Genomic DNA, 27,039 nt, shown 5'->3' on the forward strand with positions numbered 1-27,039 from the left:
TAGTAGAAATAGTACATGGAAACCAATATGGTAACAAGTTAAGTGCGCTCTTTGGTCACCATATACAAGAGAAATTAGAAAAAATTCAATGAAAGATATACATGTATATATATATGATGTATATGATACATATATGTGTGTATATATATAATCTTCATATGTATATATGAAGATTAGCAGGGAAAAACACATATTTGAGCAAAGTCATGCAGATTTACCATATAGTGAATGAAAATTAAGATGTTTCAAATATTTCTCATCTTCTTCTATTGGATACATTCTGTTTCAATAATGAAATAAACCAAGAACTTATTTTTTTGTGAGCAACTAAAGAAAGGTCTACTAGGAAAGATACACTCTAAGTAATAAATGACTTCTTTAGTGAAAGCAGTAGTTTCTGCAAGAACCATGTAAGTGAAGCAACAGAGGAATGGCTTCTTGAATGGAGCCGAAGGATTCAGGGTTAAGTTTCACTGCTATGCTTACACATGGAATGCTTTGCTGCACCATTCACAACTGAGCTACTGCATGCTACAGGAAGACACTGATGTGGTTAATTTTATAAATTAACATATAGCGAATATTTGTAATACTTAAAAATGATATGGGAAGTGAGGGGTGCCTGGGTGGCTCAGTCAGTTACATACCTGACTACTGATTTCAGCGTAGGTCATGATTTCAGGATCATGGGATCAAGCCCCATGTGAGCTCCATGCTCAGCTGGGAGTCTGTTTAACGTTCTCTCCCTCTCTCTTTCTCTCTCAAATACATAAATTAAAAAAAAATAATATGGGCAATGAAATGATATGGGATACTAAAATATTTTATACCACACTGAGGCTCACAGATTACCTTGGGACAGTAGCCGTAAATGTTGTTGAACCTGAAGACAAATCTTTGTTTGACATAAGACAGTTCTTCCAAATTTGTTGTCTGTGTGATAAGTAGAATGCTGTCTACCAGAATTTTTAAAAAAAATCCATGAGCAATCTACCACTTCAAGGAAAATTTGTGATGCTAATAATCAGTGAGAATATAATCGCTTTTAAAAATAAACTTCTGTTGTGGAGAAAATATTCTGAAATTGGATATTCAAATATGTTTCATCATTAGGTGATTTTGTTGTCTAAAACAATAAAGATGTGGCATCCATAAAAATGCTCATATGTGCACATTTTTAAAACTTCAACAAAAAATTTTAGTCTGTTCAAAAATCTTCCAACAAAAAGTTCCAGTGGTTTATTTACTTGTGAAAAATTGAAAGAAATTTTCGAAAGGCTTGAACTGAGTATCGCATATCTTCGGATGTCACCAAGAAAACAGAAAGGTCGGTATTTGTCTTTATATTCTGGAGAGTTTCTAAAGCTCTTGACAATCCTAAGTATTTTTAACTGATATCTCAAAACCTACTTAGGATGAAGTTATTATTAGTGACAATGAACGTGAACCCATATTTCAAATAGCCTTATTGTTACTCCTGAGTTTTTTGACTGACTTATTGTCAGACATGATCAAGTTATTGTTTTTGCCTTGTTTATGTGAAAGACAACTCTTTTTGGAAGTAGCAAACATGTCAGCTCTGCCCTTTTCTTATTAATAGAAAAAGCTGTATCCTCAATTTATGATTTCAGAGCCAAAATGTTTTTCATCTAGTTTAATTAAAACTAAATAGTATAATATGTAAATCCATTTAAGTGGGCACACTGCAGTCTATTACAATATGTTAAAAGGAACTAGCTGTTGTCGATCTCTTTGTGTGGGAGAACACCCACTCTCCTCATGGTACTTGGCAATGGAACATAACTCATGACTGTCTGACATATGGATTAAATATGGGCGCCAGAGTCTATCTACTTATTTGCAAAGTCAATTTCTATTTTTGGACTGGAAATAAGTAAAAATAGAAGTTCTAATATTCTTTTCTCATGCCTTCTGGGGAACCTACACCCCCTGCTTAGGGGAGTACTGGGTTCGTAGTGTAGGTTGGTGATTTGTTGCTGCAGTAGACACTGTTTGGCTAGTCCCAGCATTCAGTCCCTTCTTTTCCTGACATTAGTATGATTTTCTTTTGAGTCGTCTGTATTGGCTTAAGCCTGTCAAGCCCAGCCCAGGCCCCTACTCACAGTGATCAGCATGAGGATGTCAAGAAACTGGATTTAGGCTTTAAAAAACACGAATCTGAGGCACTTGGGTGGCTCACTGGTTTAGCTTCTGCCTTTGGCTCAGGTCATGATCCCAGGGTCTTGGGATCCAGGCCCGCATCAGGCTCCCCACAGGGAGCCTGCTTCTCCCTCTTCTTATGTCTCTGCCTCTCTCTTTCTCTGTGTCTCTCATAAATAAATAAATAAAATCTTAAAAAAAAAAAAAATCCTAGGACTTTTGTAGCAGCTCCCAAAAGAGGCTCTCTCCTTCATCCAGATGGTGTGGTCCAAGGGCATGAGGAGGCCAGCACTACAGCCAATTGCTCACCCTCAGAGCATAGACTGGAAACTTCCAGAAGCCATTATGTGAAACCCAGGGGTGAAATAAGATTGTTTAAGATAAAGGTAAGAGATAGCAAGAAACTGGGTCCTTGGTGACCTTAGTTGAGTTCCTGGGTGAAGTCTTTCCTGAAGCCAAATGTACCTCCTGGATCTCCCAGCTATGTGGCCAATAAGTAGCATTTACTTAAGTCAGCTTCTCTATTACCTGCAACCAAAAAACTTCCTCACTATTAAAACTGTCAACTCCTTTATGCAGTTTGTTTTGTTACCGTTATCTGTTTTGCTTTTTGTTTATTGCAGAGAGTTACATTAACCATTCTGTAGCACAGAATTATCATTAGTACCTGCAAGGACCTTCTATTGAATCACTCCCTTAGGACCATACAATAATTATAAACTTAGGTACGAGGCACTATTAAAAGTAATTTACATATGCACATTTGATCTGTACAATAACCTTACCCTATGGAATCAGTACTATTATTATCCCCACTTCACAAGTAAAGAAACGGAGATGCAGAGAGGGTACGTAGCTTGCCCATGGTTACATAGTAAGTAGTTAAGCCAAGATTTACTACCAACAATCTGGCTTCTAAATCCATGCTCTTAATCACAGCAATACACAAAGACTGCACTACCCACATACTAACACTTAGCATTGTCCAACTGTCTAATTTTTGCCTCTGCGATGATTATAAAGCAATATTTACCATTTAGTGTATAACCTTGGACAAACTACCTAAACTCTCTATGTCTCAATTTCCTTACTTGTAAAATGGAGGTAATAATACTAATTTCATAGGATTGTTGTGCAGTTTAAATAACAGTGATTTTGAGCATCCTTTCTCCACTTGTTGGTCACTTGGGACTCCTTTTTTGGGGGAACTGCCTGTTCATACCTTTGACCATTTCTCTATTGCATTTCCAGTCTTTTTCTTACTGATTTCCAGGAGTTACACTTCTATTGCACTTACTAGGAGTTCCATGTCAGTTTTAGATATTGAGTATCTCCCAGGGATCCCTGGGTGGCTCAGGGGTTGAGTGTCTGTCTTCGGCCCAGGGTGTGATCTTGGGGTCTCGGGATTGAGTTCCACATCAGGTTTCCTGCATGGAGCCAGCTTCTCCCTTTGCCTCTGTCTCTGCTTCTCTCTCTGTGTGTGTGTCTCTCATGAATAAACAAATAAAATATTTTAAAAAAAGATATTGAGGGACCCCTGGGTGGCTCAGCAGTTGAGTGTCTGCTTTTGGCCTAGGGTGGGATCCTGGAGTCCCAGGATCGAGTCCCACATCGGGCTCCCTGCATAGAGCCTGCTTCTCTCTGCCTATGTCTCTGCCTCTCTCTGTCTCTGTGTGTGTGTGTGTGTGTGTGTCTTTCATGAATAAATAAATAAATAATTTTTTAAAAAAGATATTGAGTATCTCCTAATCTATCATTTTTTTCTATGGTGCCCTTGACTGAAGAGGAGTCTGTAATTTTGATAAAATCAAATTGATTGATCATGCCCCAAACATAGAAAGAAGATACAAGGGGGGAAAAACTGTTTATGTCCTAAGCATCTTAAAATCTAGCCAGAGAATCAAGAACAAAAACTACGTGAACAAGTGTTAAACATCTCATAACAATATGCAATTAAAAGCCAAGTTGTAAGGCTGTATAGTCAACTGTTAACCTTGGACAGGTATCCAAATTTTTCTGAGCTTCAGTTTCCTTATCTGGAAAATGGAAGCAATTTAAAAAATGCCTTTCGATTTGTTATGATAATTAAGTAAAATAGACATGTTGAATGGCTCTATAGTACCTAGTACAGAGTATCAACTACAACTCAGATGCAAAGCAGGTCAATGAAATTATGGCTACCATTTATAGATGTCTACTACTGGCCCAGCACTTTCTGTAACCTACCACATTCACATTTCACAACCCTCTGCAGGGCATTATCATTGCTATCTGTCAGATGCAGAAACCTAGGTTCAGAGAACTTAAGTAATTTAATGAAGGTCACACAGCTGGTAAGTGATAGTGAGCACATTGAAAGCCAGGTTTGTTAGACCTCAAACCTCATGAGCTTTCCACTATGCCAACTTGCTGTCAGAAATGGTGCTAGAAAAGCAAAGAAACTTCATTTGTGTCCTGGGGAGAAAAAGACAGACTTTGACTTTGAACAGACACAAGGAAGAAGAGAAGAAAGGAGATCATGCCAGATTCTGAGGAAATGCAGCTCAAGTGTGAGGGATAAAAAGTATTGTGAGCTATAGAGGGCAGGAGCAAAGCCTTATATACATCACATTTCCCTTCAATCCTAGCACAGAGACTGGGACAGAGGGCAGGGAGGACATCTATTCCATACTTCTCTTTTTTCCGTATCAAGGAAGCAGGAATTAGTTGTCTGGTGAGCTTGAAAGAGGAACTAAATATGTGTCGCTCTTACTCCTCAAGTTTAGGGAGCTTGCCTGCCCTAGAAATCATGTGTTTTCTGCTTTTCCAGAAACTGTAAAACTGCAGTCAATTGTACAAAAGCAGATTTTTACCAAAGAGGTCCCTCCGCATCTCCAGCCCTCCATCAGTCTTAGGGGATAGAGGGGCAGTCCCGGCTTCCCAATGTTACACAGCAAATTGTCCAGTTCCGCTTGGGGCTGTTAGGTACCACAAGAGCCATTGAACAGGTCTTCTTCTATTTATTCTGGGGTGGAGTACCTGCAGGTCCGCTGTCCTCGCAGATCTAAAGCCAAGGCCCCCCTTCCAGGGCCAGCCCGGAACAAAGCTGAGATTCTCCTTTCCATCAGCCGGACTCCAGCTGCTATCCCAATGGACTGTGAACCTGCGTGGGGAATATGAGTGTTATCTGGAACCCCCTAAAATCCACAACAGTAGGCACTCAACAAACCAATGAATATGAAAAGTTCCGAGGAAAATGACAACACTGGCCTGACTTGAGCAAAGGGAGTCTATTAAGTGCTTGAAGTACAGTTAGATAAAGAGGTTGGCCCCAGTAATGGAAGACTTTCAAGAAAGTTGGAGAGACTGGATGCACGTGGAAGAAGAGCGCTGCACCAGGGGAGGGGGAAGAGCCTGAGAAGACAGTGTCTAAATCAGGTAGAGAAACGATGGTTGCAGTGGAGACTTAGGGGAAGAGCGCCCGGAGCTGGAAAGCAACCAGAGGTGGTTTCCAGAATCCCCGAGTGAGGAAGGATGGAGCTCTGGCCTACTACCGAGGTGGAAATGGGAGTGGCGGTGAGTGACTTTTCCCTCACAGGGGAAAAGTGCCAGAAAAGTGAAAGCAGGGTCTGGGAAGTAGGGGAGGGGGGGGCCGTTCTGAGGGCGTCCCCCGACCCAGGTGGGCGGGCGGGGCTGTTAAATCTGAGCTGCCACGTGGACTGTTCTCAGCACCGGGGACCCCAGACACGAGCCGCTGCGAGGGCTTTGGGGAGTTCACACCTTCAGAGGCAGTAGGTTTGAGAGCCCCTGGGGTGGCACCGGTGCAGACGGGAAGCCGGAACGGGAGCGCACCTGGGATGACAAAGGTGGGAGCAAGGGCACAGGTGATGGGGAGGAGGGGGGAGCACGAAGGGAGGAGGGGGCCTCCGCTCCCGGACCACGGGGAAGGACGGGGTGAGGGTGCTGGCGAACGCCGGGGTCCAGACCTTCTCGGCAGAGGGGTACGGCTCCCACCTGTCCCCCAGGAGGCTCACGGTGCAAGGCGCGCGCGGGCTGGCGTTCCCGGCCCTGCGCGCTCCTCCTCCCGGGCCCCGGCGCCGCGGGCTCTGCAGCCACCAGCCGCGGGGGGCGCCCTCCCGCCTCCCCCCTCCGCCCTGCCCTACCCTCCCCCTCCCCCTCCGCCTGCACGTCCCGGGGGCCCGAGCACACGGCGATGGGGCGGCGCCAGGACGCACGCGGGCTCCCCAGAGCGCGGGGCGGGGAGGCCGCTGCTGCAGAAGGGGGAGGAGAACGGGGAGGAGCTGGGGGGCCGGCAGTCGGGGAAGGAGGGGTCTTAAGGGGCGGCGAGCGCAGGTCGGCTTTCCTCGGAGGCTGCCGCGCCGCGGAGCTGCCCGCTTCCCCCCGAGCTCGCCGCAGCCGCCCCGGCCCGCGCCCTCCGGAGACCCCGGGACGGGACCACGGTGAGCGCGGGCGCGCGGGGCGGGGGCGGCTGCGGGACCCCGCGAAGTTTCCCGGGGGGCGGGGGGGCCGGCGCCTTCAGCCTCGCTGCTCTGTCTTCCGCAGATGTGGACACGTTGGCTCGCGCTGGCGCTGGTGGCGGTCGCCTGGGTCCACGCCGAGGTAGGGGAGCGGCCGCGGAGGCGGGAGGTCGGGCTGCGGCGCCCCGCGGGGGAGGGCGCCCCGGGGACCCCCCCCCGCAGCATCCCGCCCCATCCCGCCCCATCCCGCCCCACACCCCGGGCTGGGACTGGGAGTTTCCCGGCGTGGGGCGAGGGGGCGCTGCGAGCAGAAATGCTACTTGCGAAACTCCGACCTCCGGGTCGGGAAAAGTAGTTGGGGCCGCGAGCGGGAGCCCCGCGGCGGCGAGGGTGGAGGGAGGGCGGGAGGGGGAGACGGGGCGAGCGGGGCGGGGGGAGCCGGGCCGCAGCCGAGTCCAGAAAGGCGCCTTGCAGTTCTTTCCTTGACTTAAGAGGAAATCGAGAATAGTTGGGGGCTTTTTGCTCCCCAGGCTGACCCCTCTGGGGAAAGGAGGGGGGCAGGGGGTGGTGGTGGGGAGATTCTTCTTTAGGGCGCAATGCTTTTTTTCTTTTCTTTCTTTCTTTCTTTCTTTCTTTCTTTCTTTTTTTTTTTATAAAGTAAGATTATGAGTCCCAGAATTTTTTTTTTTTCCTTCCTTTGTAAAGTGCCCTCGGATCTTGTGTTCCTATCAGGGCCCTATAACAGCCTTTTAAACATCTCAGTTTCCCCTTAATCCAGCGTTGCGCAAGTGTTAAGAGGTCCATTGCTCTGCTCTTTGGGGGGCTCCGCGTTTCCAAAGTATTTCAGCGCTTTTTTTTTTTTTTTTGCGTGGGGGGGGGGAATGTTTTCCTTTCAACTTCAGTGACCTTCCTGAGACACTACAAACAAACCAACAAACCCTGCACTCACAAGCCCCTCCATTAACTCAAAGGTTTATGGACAGAAAATAAACAATTCCAAATTCCCTGGGCTCCAGTCTCCAGAAGAGTGAGGTCAGAAACCAAACATTTGATAATTATGGCAGGAAATGTGGAAGGAATTAAAAAGCATGAGGGAGAAGAAATGGAATGTACATTACAAAAGAAATAGCTCCCTGGTGGGTGGTTATTCTCCCTCTTTAGTTTTTTTTTTCTTCATATTACAGTTTAGCCCCACCCTTTGCATCACAGCTTGACTCTGCCCAGAAAAAAAAAAAAATCATAAAAGCCTGCAAGGTCTTCCTGAGTTAAAAAAAAAAAAAAATACACTTCTATTACTCTCACCTCATTGATACATAAACTCTCACTTAATTCACTACTATACTACTGGTTGCACTGGAAACACAGGCTCACTATGAAAATTTCAAAATAGCTAGTGTTTACGGGATATGTACTTTATGTTGTGATAAACCCCATTTTAATGATGGGGAAACTGAGTCAGAGGTTACATAATTGATCCAGTGCCCTAAGCTGTTCAGTGGTAGGGATAGGGATCTGAACCCAAATAGTCTGGCATCATACCCCAGGTTCTTAACCGCTGTCCCACAGAAGGAGTTCACATTTGGTGCACTTCTTACATAGAAGACATTGGATTGCGTGGATCATTTCTTTTAAATCTTCCCCAACCCTATAAGGTCAGTTTTGTTATCTGAGAAGGAAACAGGTTTATGGGATTAGGTAACCTGCCCAAAGTCACACAGCTAGTTAGTTGTGAAGAAGGACCTGAATCGAGCTCCCTCGATGTTTGGGACCCATCTTGAACTGCAGATCTGCTTCTCCTGCATTTTGTTTTCCAGGGTTTGAATTTGAGAGAGGATCTCTTCACTGGCTGATTTAGCCCTGGCTAAGGAACACCCTTCCATCCCTGCTGTGGCCCTCAAAAGGCAGCCACTGTCCAGTGATGGATGAGGTGAATCCCTGGTTGGTTTTATGGCAGGCTTAGGAATTGCCAGCTAGTGTGTGAAATCACTCAGCGGACTGGAATGCAGATGTGAGGTAGGAGGCTATTGGTTTCCACACCATGAGTTTGTAGGCCCAAGGCTGTGGGACCCAAGGCCCAGGATCTATTCTAGGCAGTCCGTACCACACACCCCTCGCCCCTATCAGCATTGCAGGGAAAAGTTTTGCTCTCATAGGAAGCTCCCCCAGCAGTAATTTCCTGCTTCAGGTGGAAGAGCAGAGAGTACTCCCACCAAATTCTCAGACAAAATCAAGAGGTGCTGAGGCATGAAAACTGAGAGTTAGTGCAGAAAGTAGGCTTGGAACTCAGGGTACCTGAAGAGTGAGGAGGAATAGGTATGATCCAGGTTACATTTCATGGCATCAGTTATTAAGGATTATCCTTTCTTTTTTTTTTTTAAAGATTTTATTTATTTATTTGAGAGAGATGGGAAGAGTAAGTGGGAAGGAGAGGGAGAGAGAATCTGAAGCAGACCCTGTGCTGAGCGCAGAGCCAGACTCGGGGCTCAATCTCACCACCACAAGATCATGAACTGAGCTGAAACCAAGAATTGAATACTTAACCGAATGAGCTGCCCAGGTGCCCCCAGGATTACCTTTTAATAAACCCAGTCTCTTGATGTCTGGCCTGAGTAACACAGGGCAAGTTTTTAATTGGTGTTTAATAATAATATATCTTTAATTCTTAATGAAAAGGTAAATTAGCCCTAGAAACTTGAATATCATTTTAAGCCTTTTATCTTGTAATTGTGCTTGCAATAGAATTTTTTCTTCCTTGCTAACCGTAAGAACATACGGCAAAGCCAAATAATGATGTTTACAGCCTTTATTGATACGAATCCACATTAGTAGACTTTAGGGCTAATGTACAAATATTGTTGGATTTCTTTAAAAATTGAAATTTAGAACATAAACTTAGTTTTCCTGGTGCTTTTTGGTTTAATACAAGTATTCAACTCAACATGTTTTTTTAAAAAAATGTGATTCCCTGACAAATCATGTTGATACTGGAAGGAGCCAAGCCTTTGCAATAGTAGACCTCCAGAATCAGAGGTGTCTCAAGCTTGGGAAAAGGTGGTTGTCATCGTTATTAATGCCAGTCTGTAAATCCTGTTCGGTTAGCTTCAAGAAACTATTAACAAATCTCATTAAGGAAAGTGTTATATTTTGAATGTTTTCCATGGTCTCTTAGTTACTTGGCACTACTTACCTTTTTGATTGCTTCCTCTCTCTCTTACTTCCTCTTTGTCTTAATATTCTCACCACCAATGCATGCCTTCTGGCAGCCTCCCACAGAATTCTGCTCCACCCACCTGAGCTCACTCCGAGGCCCCTCACAGTCTATGCTTGAGAGTGGGTGTCGGGGAGTGTGGCACAAATCTGTTGAAGAACATGTGTTAGCATCTGTATGGGTGAGAAATGAGGGGGGTGGCAGCAGCTTGAGGGAGTGCTTCAACTAACAACAGGGCTACCCCTTTTCTAGATTCAGTCGGGAGGGCGCCGGGTGGGCTTGTTCGTTCTCCTTCACCCATCCCCCTCCCACTGAGAATTACTGCAGCCCAGTGAGGTGTTGATGGAGGCTAGGAAAGTGACAGTCAGGCCTTGGAGCATGTGCCCTTGAGTCTCAGTAGGAGAATCCAAGTCCACTCTAACATGGCAGGCTGAAGGGGACCCTATGGCCCAGCTGCCTGCTTCTGAAAGAACCTTGGCAAGCACCCAAGCACACTTCCACTCTCCCTTGGTGGTTGTCTCTGCTATAGCACTCTGATTGCCAGCATTCCAGGTCTATAAATTCACCATGATAAGTCGCATATGCAGGGAACTGATTCACGGATCAGAACGCTCATTCCAGCAAGGAAAAACTTGACCCACGAACTGTGAGTGAATCACTTAAGTAACAAGAGTAATAATAATTACACAGCTAGATGAGAAGATTATTAGGTCATTGTCCCTCTGAAGCCAGATTTCTCATTTACACCCTATTATCAACGTCCAAGTTAATCAACCAATAAGGATTTTATTGGCTGATGTGGGATCTCCTTTATATCCTTTAGAATTATTCTAATGGTGGATTTGGGGAAACTTAGAGTCTGACCCACATCCTCTGACTTCTTGGAGCTGCAGCAGAAATAGGATTTTAATATCCTTCTTGTACATTAACCACTAGGATAATATCTTGTTTATTTATCAGTTGGTCGATAAACTATTAGATGGGATTCTAAAGATCATTGTTGGAAATTAGAATGTTAAAACATAGCAAGGACTCTGCTGAATAGCCAGAACAGATAGGTAGGCACCCTACAGACTAAGGCCCTGGCAGCTGGAGATGTCTGTAGAAAGAGGACCTATTAACAATTCCCATAGAAGTCTCTGGATTGGATGACAGAAAGCAAGAGTCAGTTCTCAAGCTCAAAGGAGCTAGTTGGGGAGGAAATCGAGGGTCATGGGCTATGATGGATATAATGTCCTGGAGAAGAAAATAAAGTCTTCAAAGTCAGTGAATTGGAAAGATGTGTTTCTAGGAAACCAGAAAAAGTAAAGAATGAACTATAAATACCAGTGGTCACATAGCATGAATTGAAAATGTCAGTGTCGCTTTCGTACTCCTCTTCAAATACCTGGACATCAAGACAAAATTTCTAACAGCCACCAATAGAATTAACATAATGACACCAGCTCTTAGAGGATTGGAAAAAACCTTACACTGAGATAGATTCATTTTGTAAGCCAGGTGATTAATGTCATGCAGGTCAAATGCATAATTTTTGCTAAGGTGTTGTCTTCTGCCTGTGACTTGGCGTGAGTGCTTTCCCTAGGAGTGAGTCATTAACAGCACAGGCCTTCTCTTCTCAGGGCCCATCCAGTGGTGTCCCTGCCAGGGGCTGAGCATGCCCTACACACAAGGCAGAATCATGCATGAAGTGCAAGGCATGGTCTCTGCCCTCAGGTTGCTTACAATCTAATGATGGGCCAGATGCTTTAAACCATGGCAGCTGTAATATTATTATAATTACATGATGAACAAGTATCTGTACTATTATAATTATTGCTTTTTTTCACATTAATTAGGTCTTCCCTTGATTTTTAATGTTTCTTTTACATTAATACAGTGCACAAATCCTTAAGGTACAGCTCGGTGAACTTTCATATGTGGATACACCCGTTTAGTCACCACGCAATCAAGACTGAGGGAGTTGGTGCAGAGAGTAGGCTGTGAACTCATGGTGTGTGTAAACAGTTCCAATGAGAAGAGTGAGGAGTAGATATGATGAGAGTTACATTTTATCACTCAAGGATTATGATTTAATTAGTCCAATCTCTTCGCGTCTGGCTCTAGTAATATTCGACAAGCTTTTAATTCATGTTTTAACAATAAATCTTTAGTAACTAATGAAAAGGCAAATTAACCCTCTCCATATGGTAATTACAATTTTGATATTACTGTAAGCATTGTAGTTTGTAGTTAACTGTGCTTATAGTAGAAAACATACAACAAACACAGTTAAATACAGTCTTTATTGACATGAATCTATTTTAGCAGACTTTGGATCAGCTTTGGGGGAGCCTGACTTGGCTATTTTGCAGATGGATATTCCAGGGCTCAATAAAATCTACAGTGAGAAACTAAATCACGGAAAGAAACTCAAATAATTCTTTTTGACCACTTTGCCCTGGCCATTATTACTTTCAGAGGGACTGCATAAAATGTCCATTATATTATTTATGATAGCTAAAAACTTAAAATCTGCATATCCAACAACAGGAGAAGAGTTAAGGGTTAACAACAATACATGCCACTAAAAGTCGTGTTTACAAACATTTTTAAAGTTCTGACAAATGATTGATTTCATTTGAAAAGCAGAACACCCTCTACTCTGTGCATTATCCTCACAACTGTGTACACACTTACAGAGAAGTATAACAAAATGTCTTAAAATCCATCTTGAGGATTCTTGTGACCCCCCTTTCATTTTTTAGGAGGAATTTACCCTCCTAATATATGCTATTCTATTTAAATTTTTAAAATTGAGTTATTTTCTGATAAAATATTTAAAAAATGCTCATGAAAAGCTTACAGAATATAGAAAAGACTAGAGGAAAGAGTAAAATTAACCATAATCCCACCACCTAAAGATAAATCAACCCCTTCATCCCTCCTTTCAGAGAAATTATCAATCGACAGATGTAGATGGGGTGAGCCTACTAGACACTGTAGGCAATAAAAATAAGTATCTCACAACCCTGGGACACAAATGGCTGCAGCAATGATACAAACATGGCATGTGTGTCACTACTGCCCTCTCTCTTACCCATGAGAGACATTGCTAATCAATCCTAGAATTCTGTCCTCCTGAGTCTGGAGAAGGGCTGAAAATCCTCAGCCACTAGCAATTAGTTAGTCTGTATGTGAGATAAAAGATATTTGCCATTCCTTCTGGAAACATCAATCCAGTCTGACAAACACTGGTGTATCTTTTAGCAAAAGTAAGGTGATTAGAAGGCAGAGTTCGGGACTATGTGAAATAAAGAAAACTTGGGGCAATAAGTGGTATGACTAGGGTAGTGAATAGATGAAAATGTCAACCAAAAAAACACCCAGCACTTTATTCCCGGCCCAAGCTTTTAACTTCTCTAGGCAAATTCGAACATCTAAAAGTGAGCCAAACCCTCTAATGTTGGCCATCAACAGGAATATGATAATGAGAATTTTCTTGGCTGTTCTGATGGAGTAAACAGTTGTTCTTGCTAAGGCTCTACGCGCTGCTGCTGTCATAGATAACAGCCCCTGCATTAGCAGCCATCTGGCAATAACTTGCTAATAGAAAGCTCTTTGGGTAGTTGGAGTACAAAATATATCCTATAAATCTGCATTTTCTGCTGTGGTTGGAGGATTTCCATGAAATCTCTTCACAGACTTTTTATGTGCTCATTTGGAAGCCGTCACCAATAAGCTATTCCCAGGATTAAGTCTGAATTTATGACCCTTAAAATGTTCCCTGAATAATCTGGACACTATTTTTGACCAGCTTAACTGTTGCCCAAACAAGTCATGTGACACATGGCAAAAGCCATGACATGTTGCAGGCCCTGATTTATACGTTTGTGTGTCATGGGTTATTGGCTTGAATTGGTATAAGGAAACTGCCTCTCTGTCTTTACTTTTTATCTTGCTCAAGACTTAAAATTTTTGTGTCTGAGGTAAAATTTGTCTTTTCCCCACAGTCTTTCATTCTATCGTTCAAGGATATTAAATGAGGGTAATTTATTGATCTACACAAGTGCCAGGCATTATGCCAGTCTCTTTACACATATGTTGCTATTGAGAACAGTGTGGAACAACAAGGCAATACCATGTTCTGAAGGAATTGCTGTTACCATAGCTGCTGTTCAGCTCAAATGGACCTGGCCATATTTAGGGGCCAGACTTATGGCTTTCACAGAAATTACCACCCCCTTCCTCACCTCTTGCCGCCAGCCCGGAAAACCCTCAATGCAGCAGTGGGATGGACACCTTCTCAGAACTTGAGAGGCTCCACTGGAGTTACTGGGGCCATTTACAGCCTGACCACCTGATTGGCCCATCCAGTAGGTGGCAGCTCTCTGTGTGGAAATTGTGTCCGTTGCTGGAGTTCTGATGGTTGTCTCTTGCTTCCCATATTTACGTCACTCAAGCCTTCTACGGAGTTCCTCTCTTCATTCTCTTCTCTTGTTTGCATATTTGGGTGTTTCCAAGTCTTATCTCTGATGCGGGCCCTGCTACAATACCTCCTCATTAAGAAGCACATTATAAAATAAGGAGAGTCCTTGACTTCAAAGTCCTTCTCTGCCCCTTTAGCCACCTGGTATCTCTGAGCAAGGGTTTTGGGTAATGGTCTGGATGTGAATTTTGCCCTTGTCTAGATATGAGACCTTGTGCAAGTTCCTGAGGAACTCATTTTCCTCATCTGTAAAATGGGAACAATGGCCATCCCTCTGCCTGTCTATCCAGTTAGATAATGGAAAAGTTTTCTGCTATTTATGGAACCAAACAAGACGTAAAATGCCCCTTATCAGCCCCTACAAGGCACTGACAAAGAATGTTTTTGACTCTGTAATGATTTCAATAAGAGAATCCTCAATTTACATACTAACATCCACTAGGCATCATCTGTATTTGTACAACCTGTGTGCTGGTTCAGGTTGTCACTGTATTTCGTTTACTGATTTATTCTTGAGAGGAATTCTAACATAATGGTATAGGGCTGGGACCTTGAAGCTAGATTACCTAAATTCAAATCCTACCACTGCCGATACTAGCCCTGTGAGTTGGGGGAAGTTACTTAACCTCTCTGGATCTGTATCCTCATCTATAAAATGGGCTTACGGATCCCTGGGTGGCGCAGCGGTTTGGCGCCTGCCTTTGGCCCGGGGCGCGATCCTGGAGACCCAGGATCGAGTCCCACATCGGGCTTCCTGCGTGGAGCCTGCATGGAGCCTGCTTCTCCCTCTGCCTGTGTCTCTGCCTCTCTATCTCTCTCTGTGTGACTATCATAAATAAATAAATTTAAAAAAAAAATAAAATAAAATGGGCTTACTATGGAGTATTTACTCCATGAGGTAAGCTGTGAGAATTGAAAAAGCTCTACACGTAAAGCAGTTGGAAGAGTAGCTCAGCACATAGAATGCAGTGTTAGTTATGATCATCATTCTTGTGGCATCTATTTGTTGGAAGAGCTCCAAAACCCTGGGGGAGCGGTGGGGATGGAGATGGAGGGTGTGTATGCACACCCATGGCTTGCAGAAAACTCTCCTTGCCCTTTTACACTCTCCAGAGATTAAGAATCGTCTTCTTTTTAAAAGACAACTAGGATATCTATTTCAGGAGATGCTTTGACACCCAGAATTTGTATCAGAACCCTTGCTTTTACTGAGCCAATCTTGCTTTCAAACTTCGAGATAGTGTTTCCTCTGTGAAGCCACAACCCTATCATTCCTGCAGGAAAAGAACTAGGTATTCTTTGAGCACCTTCTGTGCACAGGCAGTGGGCTGTGCCAACCAGCACAGGTTCTCCCTAAAGGTAGAAAGGGAAGAAGAGGAAAAGCAGAGAAAAGAGAGACTAAAGCTCCTGGAATTCTATTTTTCCACATTCAGTTTTTCTCTCCCCTGTGTCTCTCCTTCTTACATGTGGAGGTGGCCAAGAGATATCTTGGATTTTTTATGGGATGGTCATTTTCGTGTATTCTTACCATAGTCCCTGTAGCACACACCTGTTACTGGGCCACAAATTCTAAATTTGGGGCTTGGAAAATAGGATCAGGCAAAGGAATAGAACTCTTTGCTTTCATTGCTTGAAAAATAAATACCTACTCTCAAAGACAGGATAGGGAAGTATTCCTGGAGCAGGCTGGGATTTGTCCCTTTGGGAACCAAGGCAACGCTCTAGGTGTTTTGCATACAAACCTTGAGTCTTCTGCTGGCTCTGCTGTGTCTGGCAGCCAGCCCTGACGGCAGCCTATATGGTCACTGATCCCAAGCCCCAGAGCTGGATCATTATTGCTCCCCGTGTCACTCTTTACTCTCCCTAGCATCCTTCCCTTCTAGCTTCCTGTGTCTCCCTTTTATGTCTCCTCTCCCTCCTCCACCATTACAGATAAGTCATCTTGTAGTGTTCGAGCTGCATCAGCAGCTGTCAGAACATCCGCAGACCACCAGGTTCACATCTTACTCAGAGAGAAAGCTGCACAAAGTTTGCATGTAGTATTTTGCTTCACCCATCTGGGACAAAGTAAAATTTCACAAAGGTACAAAGTTAACTCAAGGAACAAAAGTGAAAAGTATCACAAGCCTGTTCTCTGTCAGGCACTGAGTTAGTGCTGGTTAAGACATAGACCCTGTTCCCAAGAATCCTGCAGTCCAGTGGGGGAGACAGACAGAGACAGAGGCTCAGAGGGATCCAGTGGGGTAGGTGCCAGGGTGGGCCCGGGGCCTTAAGCCAGCATGGAAGCGAGGGGTTTTGGGGACGCCTCTTGGAGGCCTGCATCCTGGGAAATGAGTGGTGGTTAGCCAGATGACAGCAGGAGGAGAGAGAAAGAGCTTGGTCTTATTTAATTCTCACAACCTGATAGAAGTTATTATAATCTTCATTCTTCATCAATGAAGAAACCGTAGCTCAGAGAATTCAGTTAGTTACTCAAAATTACGCTGGTTTTGGTTTGTTTTCAACGTCACTTTCAAAAATAAGACACAGTGGGCCTAGGACGCAGAGCAGTTGCTTTGAGAGTTGAAGTCTGGATTTGCATCCTGGTTTTGCTATTTAGTGAGGGGCTAATTTTGAGTAACTAACTGAATTCTCTGAGCTACGGTTTGAAAACAAACCAAAAACATTTTTTTTCTGGGTAACGTGGACACAAAACAAACAAACACCCCAAACCAAAAGGCTGTACAAGGCCTCTTCATGTCTTATCAGTATAAGTACCTAGAGCAACACTGTAGACCTGGCCAGGCCTGGCCGTGTGGACCCCATAGATGGGGGTATGACCTCAACTGGGTTCAGGTTCAGCTGCGTCTCTAACATTAGAGCACTAGCAGCATTGTGGTCAGTGATTCAGGAGATGTTTTAAGGCAGTTTCTTTGTCCTTCAGATGCATTCACAACTGTTCCACATTGAATAAGACCAAGTGCAAGACAGCTCTAAAACTCAGCACCAGTGCAGCTGGCCGAGGAGGAAAAGGGGCTGACTCCCTCCTGCACCCCATGTGTCCTGGCAGAGAGCTGTCTATCCACCCAGAGGAGTGGATACGTTCTTCCGAACTGATAGCAGAGCTCCCCAGACCCACATTTTTCGCTCAGATGTGTGATGCTTATGGGACCGTGGTGGCCATTTCTGCATCTGTACATTTTATAAATCAGCGTCATTAATCGTACAAAATTTTTGTAGCAGGGGCTCCATCAAAAGCCAGTTCTGTATTTATGTGGGTTTTCATCATGGGTTTAGCTAAGATGATACAAATGGAAATTTTAGAAATGTGTCCTTTTTGCACCAACAAATGTGCTACTCAGCTGTTGTCCAACTCAACCTAGTTTGGGAACTATGATTCCCTGGGAACTGGGAAAAGCATTCCCAGCCTCTTCTCTGACTGCTGGATTAGCACAGTTTCCCTCAGCCCACAGCTGAATTCCAGCCCCGAGGAAGAAATGTCTTAGACGGAGTGAACTCCCAGCCTGGAGCCTGTCAGAGGCTGTGTCATGTGTTTGCATTAGCTGAACAAAAAGCAAGCAGGCTTTCCGGCCCCGCTCCCCCTCCTCCCGCACCCCCCTCTGGAGGGGCCGGTTAAAGTCTAGACAGTGTCTGCTTGGCACCGCGCCTTTTTAGCGTGATCCACACAGTTCTGTGGCTCCGACTTGGGTTGCCTCTCCTCGCTCACTTCCCCGGTTTTCTGAGCCGGCCTCAGACTGTCTCGGGGGGACTGGCCTGAGCCGCACACATGACAAGCAGGTGAGTGAATTTATGAGACTGTCAGGCTTTAGCTGTCTGCGAGGCTTGGAGCTGCGGCAGTGCCAGCAGTGCTGGCCGAAGCTGTGGCCGAGCTTCCAGAGATTGCTGGCGTGTGCCGGCTTCAGACCAGCCTCCTCTTACTGGCCGGGGACGGCCTGGAGTGAATCACTCACACCAGGCGGTGGCACCCAGGTCGTGAGCCTCATGCCTTCCACTGCTGGTATGAATTTGGGCAAGTCACCAGATCCCTCGTCTGCAGAATTTGGGGGTTAGAGCAGGTGAGCTCTAGAACCCAGCCCACAAATCCTGTCCCTAGGCGAGGAGGCAGACATTTGAGGTTGGATTGTTGAAATGTTCTTTGGGGAGTTAAGATATGTGACCAGCTCTTGTCTTAACTGGTGGCCCAAGGAGGAACAGTTTGGAAAGAGAAGCTGGCTCTGGAATGGGACAAAAAGAGTCACTACAAGCAGCAGGCCTTTTGTGTCTCTTACTTCCTCCTGTGCGTACTGAGTGCAATATAAAGAGTACAGCATGTGGCCCCCAAGCAGTCCATGCCCGAGAATCCCAAATGCTGTTTACTCTATAGAAAGGAATCACTTGATTTCCCACTTCAGAAACCAGCCGCCCAGCAGCACCGGGCAAGAAATGAAGGCTGCTGGGTCTCCTTGGGGAGGAGCAAAGAATGTTTTAAAAGGAAGACAACTCAGAATTCTAAAGTGTGCAACTTGAGCTTTTATTGAGCTTATTAAACGGACCAACCAACAAACAAAATTTTCTTCTAGTCTTTGTAAATGTTCATTTAAAAATAATGATGCAGTATTGAAATGGCTTACAAAAATAGTTGTCTGGAAATGCTGTGTGGACCCTAATTTTCTTCTCTGGAACATGTCTTGCCTTCTTCTCACCATGCTGCCTGGCCTGGGACCAGGATCCTGAGTTTCCCGAGCAAGTGTTGATGAAGTTGCTGCCCTGGTCCCCATGCCCTTCTCCAAATCAGGGCCTTTACAGCTGAGGGCACTGCTCTTTGGCCTTGACCTCAGTAGGTAAATCAAATGACCTGCGAGGATAAACTCAGTAAGGAAGCAGAGGCCAACACAGATGCTTTCGTCCTGCTTCCATGCTTAGTACCTTAACTGTACTTCAATTCCTAAATCCTGGTAGATAAGCCCAGTATGCTACTTTATCGGTTCTGCGTGTGTGTGTGTGGGGGGGGGGGGGGGGGGGAGGGCAGCCGAGTGTTACCAGTGGCTTTCCTAATAAGTCTACTCGTTCAGTGTCAGAATCGAATTAAAATTGGCTGTGCCCCACAATGGGCTGTATACACAAACACACAGAAATTTCACTATTTAATGGATTTAATTGACATTACTTAATTGAGTTATATTTCACTACTTGGAGAATAGGACTGTCTACATATAGCTCCAAAATACTTCCCTCACAAAAAGAACCCCAAATTCCCATTGGAACTAATGAAAAGAAGCATGTATGTTATTAAATTTCCCTTAATGGGACAGTTGTAATTTAGTTTAGTATTTGACCTCCATTATACTGTCCTGATTCCTTTCTGAACCAAGGCCCATAGAAAATAGTGATGAGGAGGGCTTTTTTTTTTTTGTGGATGTGAAGCTTGCTGGTTAATGAACATTAATGTAATCAATGTGTTATTCATTTGTTCATTCATTCATTTCCTACCTCATTCCAAAAATAAGGAGAATGTTTTCCTTTCATATCCCATCGTTTTTTTCTGTTAGGGTCATTTCTCATTTCTGTTAGGGTTAGGGATAGGCTAGTTTCAGTTATGGAGAAGGACCCAAGTTTGTGGCATATTTGCACCAAAGAGAAATAAAATAGATAAAGAACTCCAAGACAGAAAAACTTGTGGTGACTCTCATGAGGATACTTGGCTCATCTAAAGTTTAGTAAGAAATTGATAATGTGTGGAGTTTCTGTTAGAGCAGCTAAAAGCTATTGAACTGAGCACCGACTCAGACATACCTGAGTTCCCTTCAAGGACAAGGTCCTTATCAGGAGGATTCAGGTAGGGTTTTCTAGGATGGCCTGCCTCAGCTGACGAAAGTCTGCTTTGGGATGCAGGCAGATGTCACAAATGCTCAGAATGCTCAGAACAGCCTCATTCGTCCAAGGGCATCTCTTTATCCTTGGTCTTCACTCTATGCTATCATTACGATGCTACAACTGATTGGGGGCAGGCTGAGGTCTATGTCAGAAGGCAGAAATTGAGTTGGCTTCCCCTAGGAGTCCTAAAAATCATTCAGGAATGTGTCCATTTGTGCTTTGTTCCCCCACCCCTCCTCTAGTCTTCTGTCCTTGGCATTTTCTGTTTTCTTTCCTTTTTTATCCTGTGTGACCTTGGCTTTGTCAACAGCCACATGCAGAGAAGCAGACTTCCTGGTTTAGCTATTTAGTTTTGAGGCTAAAGCCTTCCACTTTATGCATTAATTGGTGTCTGCATCATGTTTAACAGAAGCATAATTTTCTGCATGGCCCTAAGGGCTGGCTAATGATCAAAGAAAGCCCCAGCACAAGGACACCTACTTCAGGTATGAATTCATTACAGGTTTCTCAATTTCCTTTCTTGGGAGGAAGGGACTAGAAGGGAGAATGACATTGGGAAATGTTTTGAGTAAAGAGGCCAGACATTGAAGTTTCTGCTAAATGTTGGGTATAATACAGTACTCACTGCAGACCTTTTTTTTTTTTTTTTAAGATTTATGTATTTATTCATGAGAGAGACACAGAGAGAGGCACAGACACAGGCAGAGGGAGAAGCAGGCTCCCTGCAGGGAGCCCAATGTGGGACTCGATCCCACTGAGCCACCCAGGCATCCCTGCAGACTTATTTCTTAACAAATTTCCAAAAGACTTATGGGCCATATTGCTTAAAGGACAATTGCCAAGTTAATAGCTTTATCTCTGAGAGATACAACTGGGCAGCAGCCTTTGTGTTTTCGTTTTTTGCAAAAGAACGTATAAGGTTAATGAGACTTATTGTAGGGAATATTTTGTAATGCACAAAAATACCAAATCACTATGATGTACACCTGAAACTAATAATTTGTGAATTACACTTCGGTAAAAAAATTTAAAGAAAAAACATGTACAATACAACCTGGATAATAAGAAGCTATAAAAGTTGTTTTTTTGTCACATACCCTATGTAGGCATTCCCTTTGCCTAGACAAAAATAAGGAAACCATGAAGATGTGAAATCCTCTAAGAACAACCTAATGCTGAGGATTGCTGATCTTACTTTGTTGGTCATTTTAGAGCTAGGTCATTGCGTTTTCCCTCTAATTTCTGTTTACAAATTTGATCAAATAGAAGGCTGTTCATTTCCCGCTTAAATTGGATCATAGGATGGCTGGTGGATTAGAGCAAGCTGTGATCTTCCCCAGTGGCTATATTTCAGTTGGTGATTGGGTTATTTTTCTAGGTAATGCTACAATTATTTTGCCTGGTGGAAAAGAAATAGTATTGTCATTTAGTAGCCATAATGACTCATGTTACAGTAGCCGGAATGTAGAGACCTCCTCATTCCCCAGTGATCTAGTGTTTAACTCCAGGAAAAAAGTCTTCTCTCTGCTGAGGTTGGTGAAGTGGGGGTGTGTGTGTTTGGAGGGGACAGTGTCTGTCTCCCAGATAGTTTATGCGTTCCAGATTACCAATCTGAGGGCTTGTTTAGATGTGACAGCAGCCATATTCTGAAAGCCATGACATTTTCTTTGAGAGAGAGACAGAAAGTAGGGAATTCTAAGCCCAAGGGTGTTCAAAGCATGTGAACTGTCCCCAAATGGTCCTTGTCTTAGAAATAAGTAGAATGAATAGGAAGAAGGAAACTAGTGAAGAGGAGGCCTGAAGGAAGAGAGAGGCAGTGATGAGAGCGAGAAATTCTCCCTTTTTTTTTTTTTTTTAAATTTATGATAGGCACACAGTGAGAGAGAGAGAGAGAGAGGCAGAGGGAGAAGCAGGCTCCATGCACCGGGAGCCCGATGTGGGATTCGATCCCGGGTCTCCAGGATCGTGCCCTGGGCCAAAGGCAGGCGCTAAACCACTGCACCACCCAGGGATCCCCTCTCCCTCTTAATTGTAGTGGGGTAAGTGAAGATGGGACGATAAAGAGAAGAATTTCTGGCTTAAGATAAAGCACAGCATGAGGAAATATTATGAATGAACCCTGCTGATCTATATGATCAGAGAAGATATGTCTGCTTTTGCTAAGTGAACGCATGGTCCTTAAAGCAAAACTCCCAAGGACAAATGTTAATGTAAAAGCTATAAATTAAAATAGCACCTGTATACGGTGTGTATGGCAAGGGAAATGTTGATCTACAGTACCTTGCACAAGGCAAGTGCTCAGTAAATAGTAGCTACTCCTCTTGTTTTTGCTTCAATTCCAGGGGACAGTAAAACTACAGGGAGAAACCTACAGAGCCTACACCTGTGTTTTTCAAACTATAATGAATGATGTTGATGTATGTGCTAGGTTAAGTTGTTTTTTAGCTGCAGGATTTTTTTTACAAATTGACAATGTTCGTGTGCATTATTTCTTTTCTTCTATAGGAGGAGAGTATTGTAAGCAGCGTTTCCCAGACCTTTCACTGTAGGGCACCATTTCCAAAAATACTGTAATTACTTCAATGCCGTATTCCGTGGAACAGTTGGGAACATGGGTTGGACTTTCATAAGCAGAGTCTATTTACATCTGACCCCAGGTCTTAGTGGACTTGCTGAGCTCACTTCGTAAACTAACGCAGTTTCATCGAGGAGGTATGGGACTTAAGGCCAGTCCAAGGGAAGATCCTTCTGGGACTGACTCCATACCAGACCATTGGCACGGCCATGTCCATACCTACCAAGGACTGCCTGGGTGTTGTTGTTGTCAACTCAGAATACCCAGGAATCTTCCTTTCGGGTTTTCACTTTTCCTATCCACTCCTGTTCCATGAGCAAGTCCTGTTGGCTCTACTGTGAGAATATATCACCTCTTCTCAGTCTCCATCTCCACCACCCTTGTCTAAGCCACCATCCTTTTGCACCGGACGATTGTAGTAGCCTCCTAGCTGTAGTAGCTGTAGTAGCTATAGTAGCTGTAGTAGCCTTCTCACCCCTTTCTCCTTCTGGCCTCTGTCCATCTACTTCTCTGCACAGCAGCCTGAGTAATCTTTGTAAAACACATATCTGATCACATCCCTCTCCTCCAGTGTTCCCCGTTTCATTGAGAATAGAATACAAAGTTCTTCCCAGTGCATACAAGATGCTGCATGCCTTTGCCTGCTTTTTCCAACTGACTTCTCACCATCCTCCCTCCTAGACCCTACCTATGTCACAGCCATGCTAGTCTTTTTCTGTTTGGAAACATAACATTCAGCCGTGTGTCACAGCCTTTGCATTTTTCTTCCCGCTGTCTGAACTGCTCCTTTCATCCTTAGGTCTCAGCTCAAGAGAGCATTCCCTCATTCAGTCTAAGTGGCATCGCCTCTCCCAGATTTCTCTGTGAGGCATATGCTGTGTTATTCTAAATGTACATCACACTCTGAAATGATCTTGTTAATTGTGTTTATTTTCACTCTCCTCTCTCTGTAGAATATGTACTTCTAGATATAGTCCTTCTCCATCTCATTCACCAACGAATCCTCAGCACCTAGACCTGAGCTTAGCACATACTAGGTGCTCAGCAAATATTTGTTGACTTGATCCCCTGGTCACATGGGTTAATTAATGAATCCAAATGTCTCGTATGTAATATGAGGAGATGCAGAGTCTCCTGCCTATATAATCTTTGTTCTCTGTGTTAGATTCTGCATGTATTTGTGTACCTGGCACAACTGTTGATAGCATTTGCCTATCAACACCTTGCTTAACCTTGGACATGGTAGTAATGTGGGCTTGCTTAGTCTCGCACCTGGATTCTGATTCTCTCAGCTCCAGGTGAAGTTGCAATTTAAGCAGAGGCTTAAAAAAAAAAAAATTAAGCAGAGGCTTACTAAGTAGTAAATATTTGTTTGCTTTCCTTCCATGAACAGCAATTCTGATTTAAGTGGGCATCGTTCCAGAGTAAGCTGATATCCCAAGGAATATAAAATAAAGCATTAAGTTAAATTCTGTTGTCAGTGATTCTTTGCCCCAGAGCCTTTGGTCGCTTTGTTGTCTGACATCACATTTCACGGAGACCTTTATTTTTGGGCATCCTTTCTGCCCTTGCTCTGTCTCCTGTTCATTTGAATGGCAACTCTGATGGGCAAAAGCATATCCCCTGGACTTGCACATTAGATCTCAGAGATATCCTGGGGAAGGGTCCACAGATGGCACAGTGATCAGCAGTGGGTGGGGTCTTAGGGAGCAGACACCCTTACTTACCTGCAGTCTTATTCTCTAAACTCCCTTACTGTTCACCCATAGGCCAGTTTATTGACTTCCGTAGCATTTTGCTCCACTTTTCAGTGGAGTCAGGATAACCAAAAGCAGTTAAATATGTGGCATTTCTCTAGTGTTTAATCAATTAAAAATAAAGAATAGGGCTTTGAGAATTAAACAGCTACATAACACTTAGGAAGTGTTTTTACTGCAAATGATAATCTGTAGCAACTATGCTATGTTTTTGTGTAGAGTTTCTAAGGTAGTCCTTGGGGGAAAGCAAATTGAATAGAAAAAGAGGTCTTTGTGCATTGTTGGTACAGTTTGAAGGTCTTACAGGATCTTAGTCTTTGCGAAAATAGAGAGTTTTACTACAGTGGAGCAGAATATCTGGCAGTCTCTCATTGGTGGGTCTCCTGACTCAGTCAGATAAGGCCTGATTGGCCAGCCCCAGTGGATTTTACTGCTCCTTCCCCCCAGCTGTGGCTTCCCAACTGCTCCAAGGAAAGAATGCAAGGCAGGAATGTCTCAAAAAGAATAGAATGTGCATATTTTCATTGACTTTAATCTCAAGGCACTAAGTGTGTGTGTGTGTGTGTGTGTGTGTGTGTGTGTGTGTGTGTGTAATATTGAAACTTGGCAGCAAAAGAGTGTGGCAGTTGAGCCAAGAAACTTAAAAAAAAAAAGTTTGAAAAATATCCACTACATTGTCAAATTTGTCCATGGACGTTTAAGGAAAAAAAGAAAGAAAAAAAAATTTAAATGGTTAAGAGAAGTTTTAAAATGTGTAGTTTAATTAGCCCCTTATTGTTTTATGAGATAAGCCATACAAAGAACTAAAGGAGGTGGCACATATTTTATCTTCTAGGGGAGACTAAAAGGGTGACTTGTCCAAAGGCATTAAAAGCAGAGCCAGAATTAGGCTTAAGTGCCCATGACGCCTGCCTGTTTTCAGGGGACTAGATCTTCATTACCTCGGTATGCTGGTCCCAGATGCAGCCCAGCGTGCTGCCTTACTGAGCTGTTCAAATATCTGTTGACTTCAATTATATACACCGCTTATAAGATGTTCCTGGTTCAAGAAAGTCTTATCCTTTCTACTTAAACTCTCCTCCTCAATTCAGCCCTTAGTAATACGTCAGCACTCAGAACTTATTAGAGCTGGGCTGTTCAGTAGGAAAAACCACGAGCCACAAGTGGACATTGAGCTCTTGCAGTGTGGCTAGTTTCATTAAGATGTGCTGTAAGTTTTTTTTTTTTTTTCTGTATTTAAATGCATGCCAGGCGTCAAACACTTACTATGAAAAAACCATGTAATACGCCTCACCAGTGCTATTGGTTACGAGCTGAAATGGTAATATTTGGACTATATTGGCTTATGTAAAACAAATTTTTAAAATAATTGCTTCTTTTGACTTTCTAGAACTTTACTAGAAATTTTCAAATCCTCTGCGAGACTGATATATTGCTATTGGACAGTGCCGCTTTAGACACTTGTCACTTAACCGCAAATCACATTTAGCTACACATTGTCTTGAATTTTTGCCTATTAGACTGTGTCGCTATTTAAAATTACATGTATTGGGGCGCCTGGGTGGCTCAGTCAGTTAAGCACCGGACTCTTGATTTTGGCTCAGGTCATGATCTTGGGGTCATGAGATTGAGCCCCTCATCGGGCTCCGTGGTGCTGGGCTTAGAGCTTGCTTGGAATTCTCTCTCTCCCTCTCCCTCTGCTCCTCCTACCCCTTCTTCCTCTCAGTCCGTCAGTCAATGAAATCCCATGTATTTGTATTTGTGCCCCATCGCCTCAACTCCTCAACTAAACTGTCCACAGCTTAGGGATGTGGACTGTGCTTTATTTTTCCTTGAGTCCCCAGCATCCAACTTGATGTCTGGTATTTGTTGCTCAGTTACTTGCTTAGAGATAGGTTTTGTCCAATTCCGCTTTAGGCAGTGGTAAGGAAATACAGATTAATTTGTGCCTGAAGTGTTGCTTTTTTTCCAAAGAGACTGATCTTACAAAGTTCTTCATCTGTTCCAGAAAGGTTACTGTTCCTCTAAATTGGACTATTAAGGGACGTCTGGGTGGCTCAGTGGTTGAGCATCTGCCTTTAGCTCAGGGCATGATCCCAGGGTCCTGGGATCAAGTCCTGTACAGGCTCCCCACAGGGAGCTTCTTTCTCCCTCGCCTCTATCTCTGCCTCTGTCTTTGTGTCTCTCATGAATAAAATCTTTATTTATGAATAAATAAATAAATAAATAAATAAATAAATAAATAGGACTGTTAAAATCCAGGGGACTTGCAGTGGGTGTCAGAACTTCCTGGTATACATGCTTAGCAGAGAGCAGCGGTGTTAATTGATGATTGCAGGTTGTAAGGAGCCCTTATCGCTACCCAAAAATCTTGGGGAAAGTCCACATTAAGCTCAGAGATTTGTACCCCACTATCTGGGACCTGTCTGCATTTTGGTGCAGGTAAATAAGGCAAGTCGGCCCCCGTGGTTCCCAGTCTGAGCCAGAGTTGAGAGAAGATGACCATTAATAGTCACTGTTGTCAAGGAACTGCCAGGAACTTTTATCAAATTGCTGTGATT

General features: G+C 43.8%; 1 protein-coding gene across 1 annotated transcript in view; it reads left to right on the forward strand.

The window, feature by feature from the left end:
- Nucleotides 1-6,457: 6,457 nt before the first annotated feature.
- FSTL1 (follistatin like 1) overlaps nt 6,458-27,039 on the forward strand; it is a 52,681-nt gene continuing 32,099 nt past the window's right edge. The window contains exons 1-2 of the mRNA XM_041752812.1: nt 6,458-6,599; nt 6,703-6,759. Coding sequence (XP_041608746.1) covers nt 6,703-6,759 — 57 coding nt within the window. The 5' untranslated portion in view covers nt 6,458-6,599. The remainder of the gene's footprint in view (nt 6,600-6,702; nt 6,760-27,039) is intronic.

Source organism: Vulpes lagopus, chromosome 1 (assembly GCF_018345385.1).
Source record: "Vulpes lagopus strain Blue_001 chromosome 1, ASM1834538v1, whole genome shotgun sequence".
NCBI classification, from domain to species: domain Eukaryota; kingdom Metazoa; phylum Chordata; class Mammalia; order Carnivora; family Canidae; genus Vulpes; species Vulpes lagopus.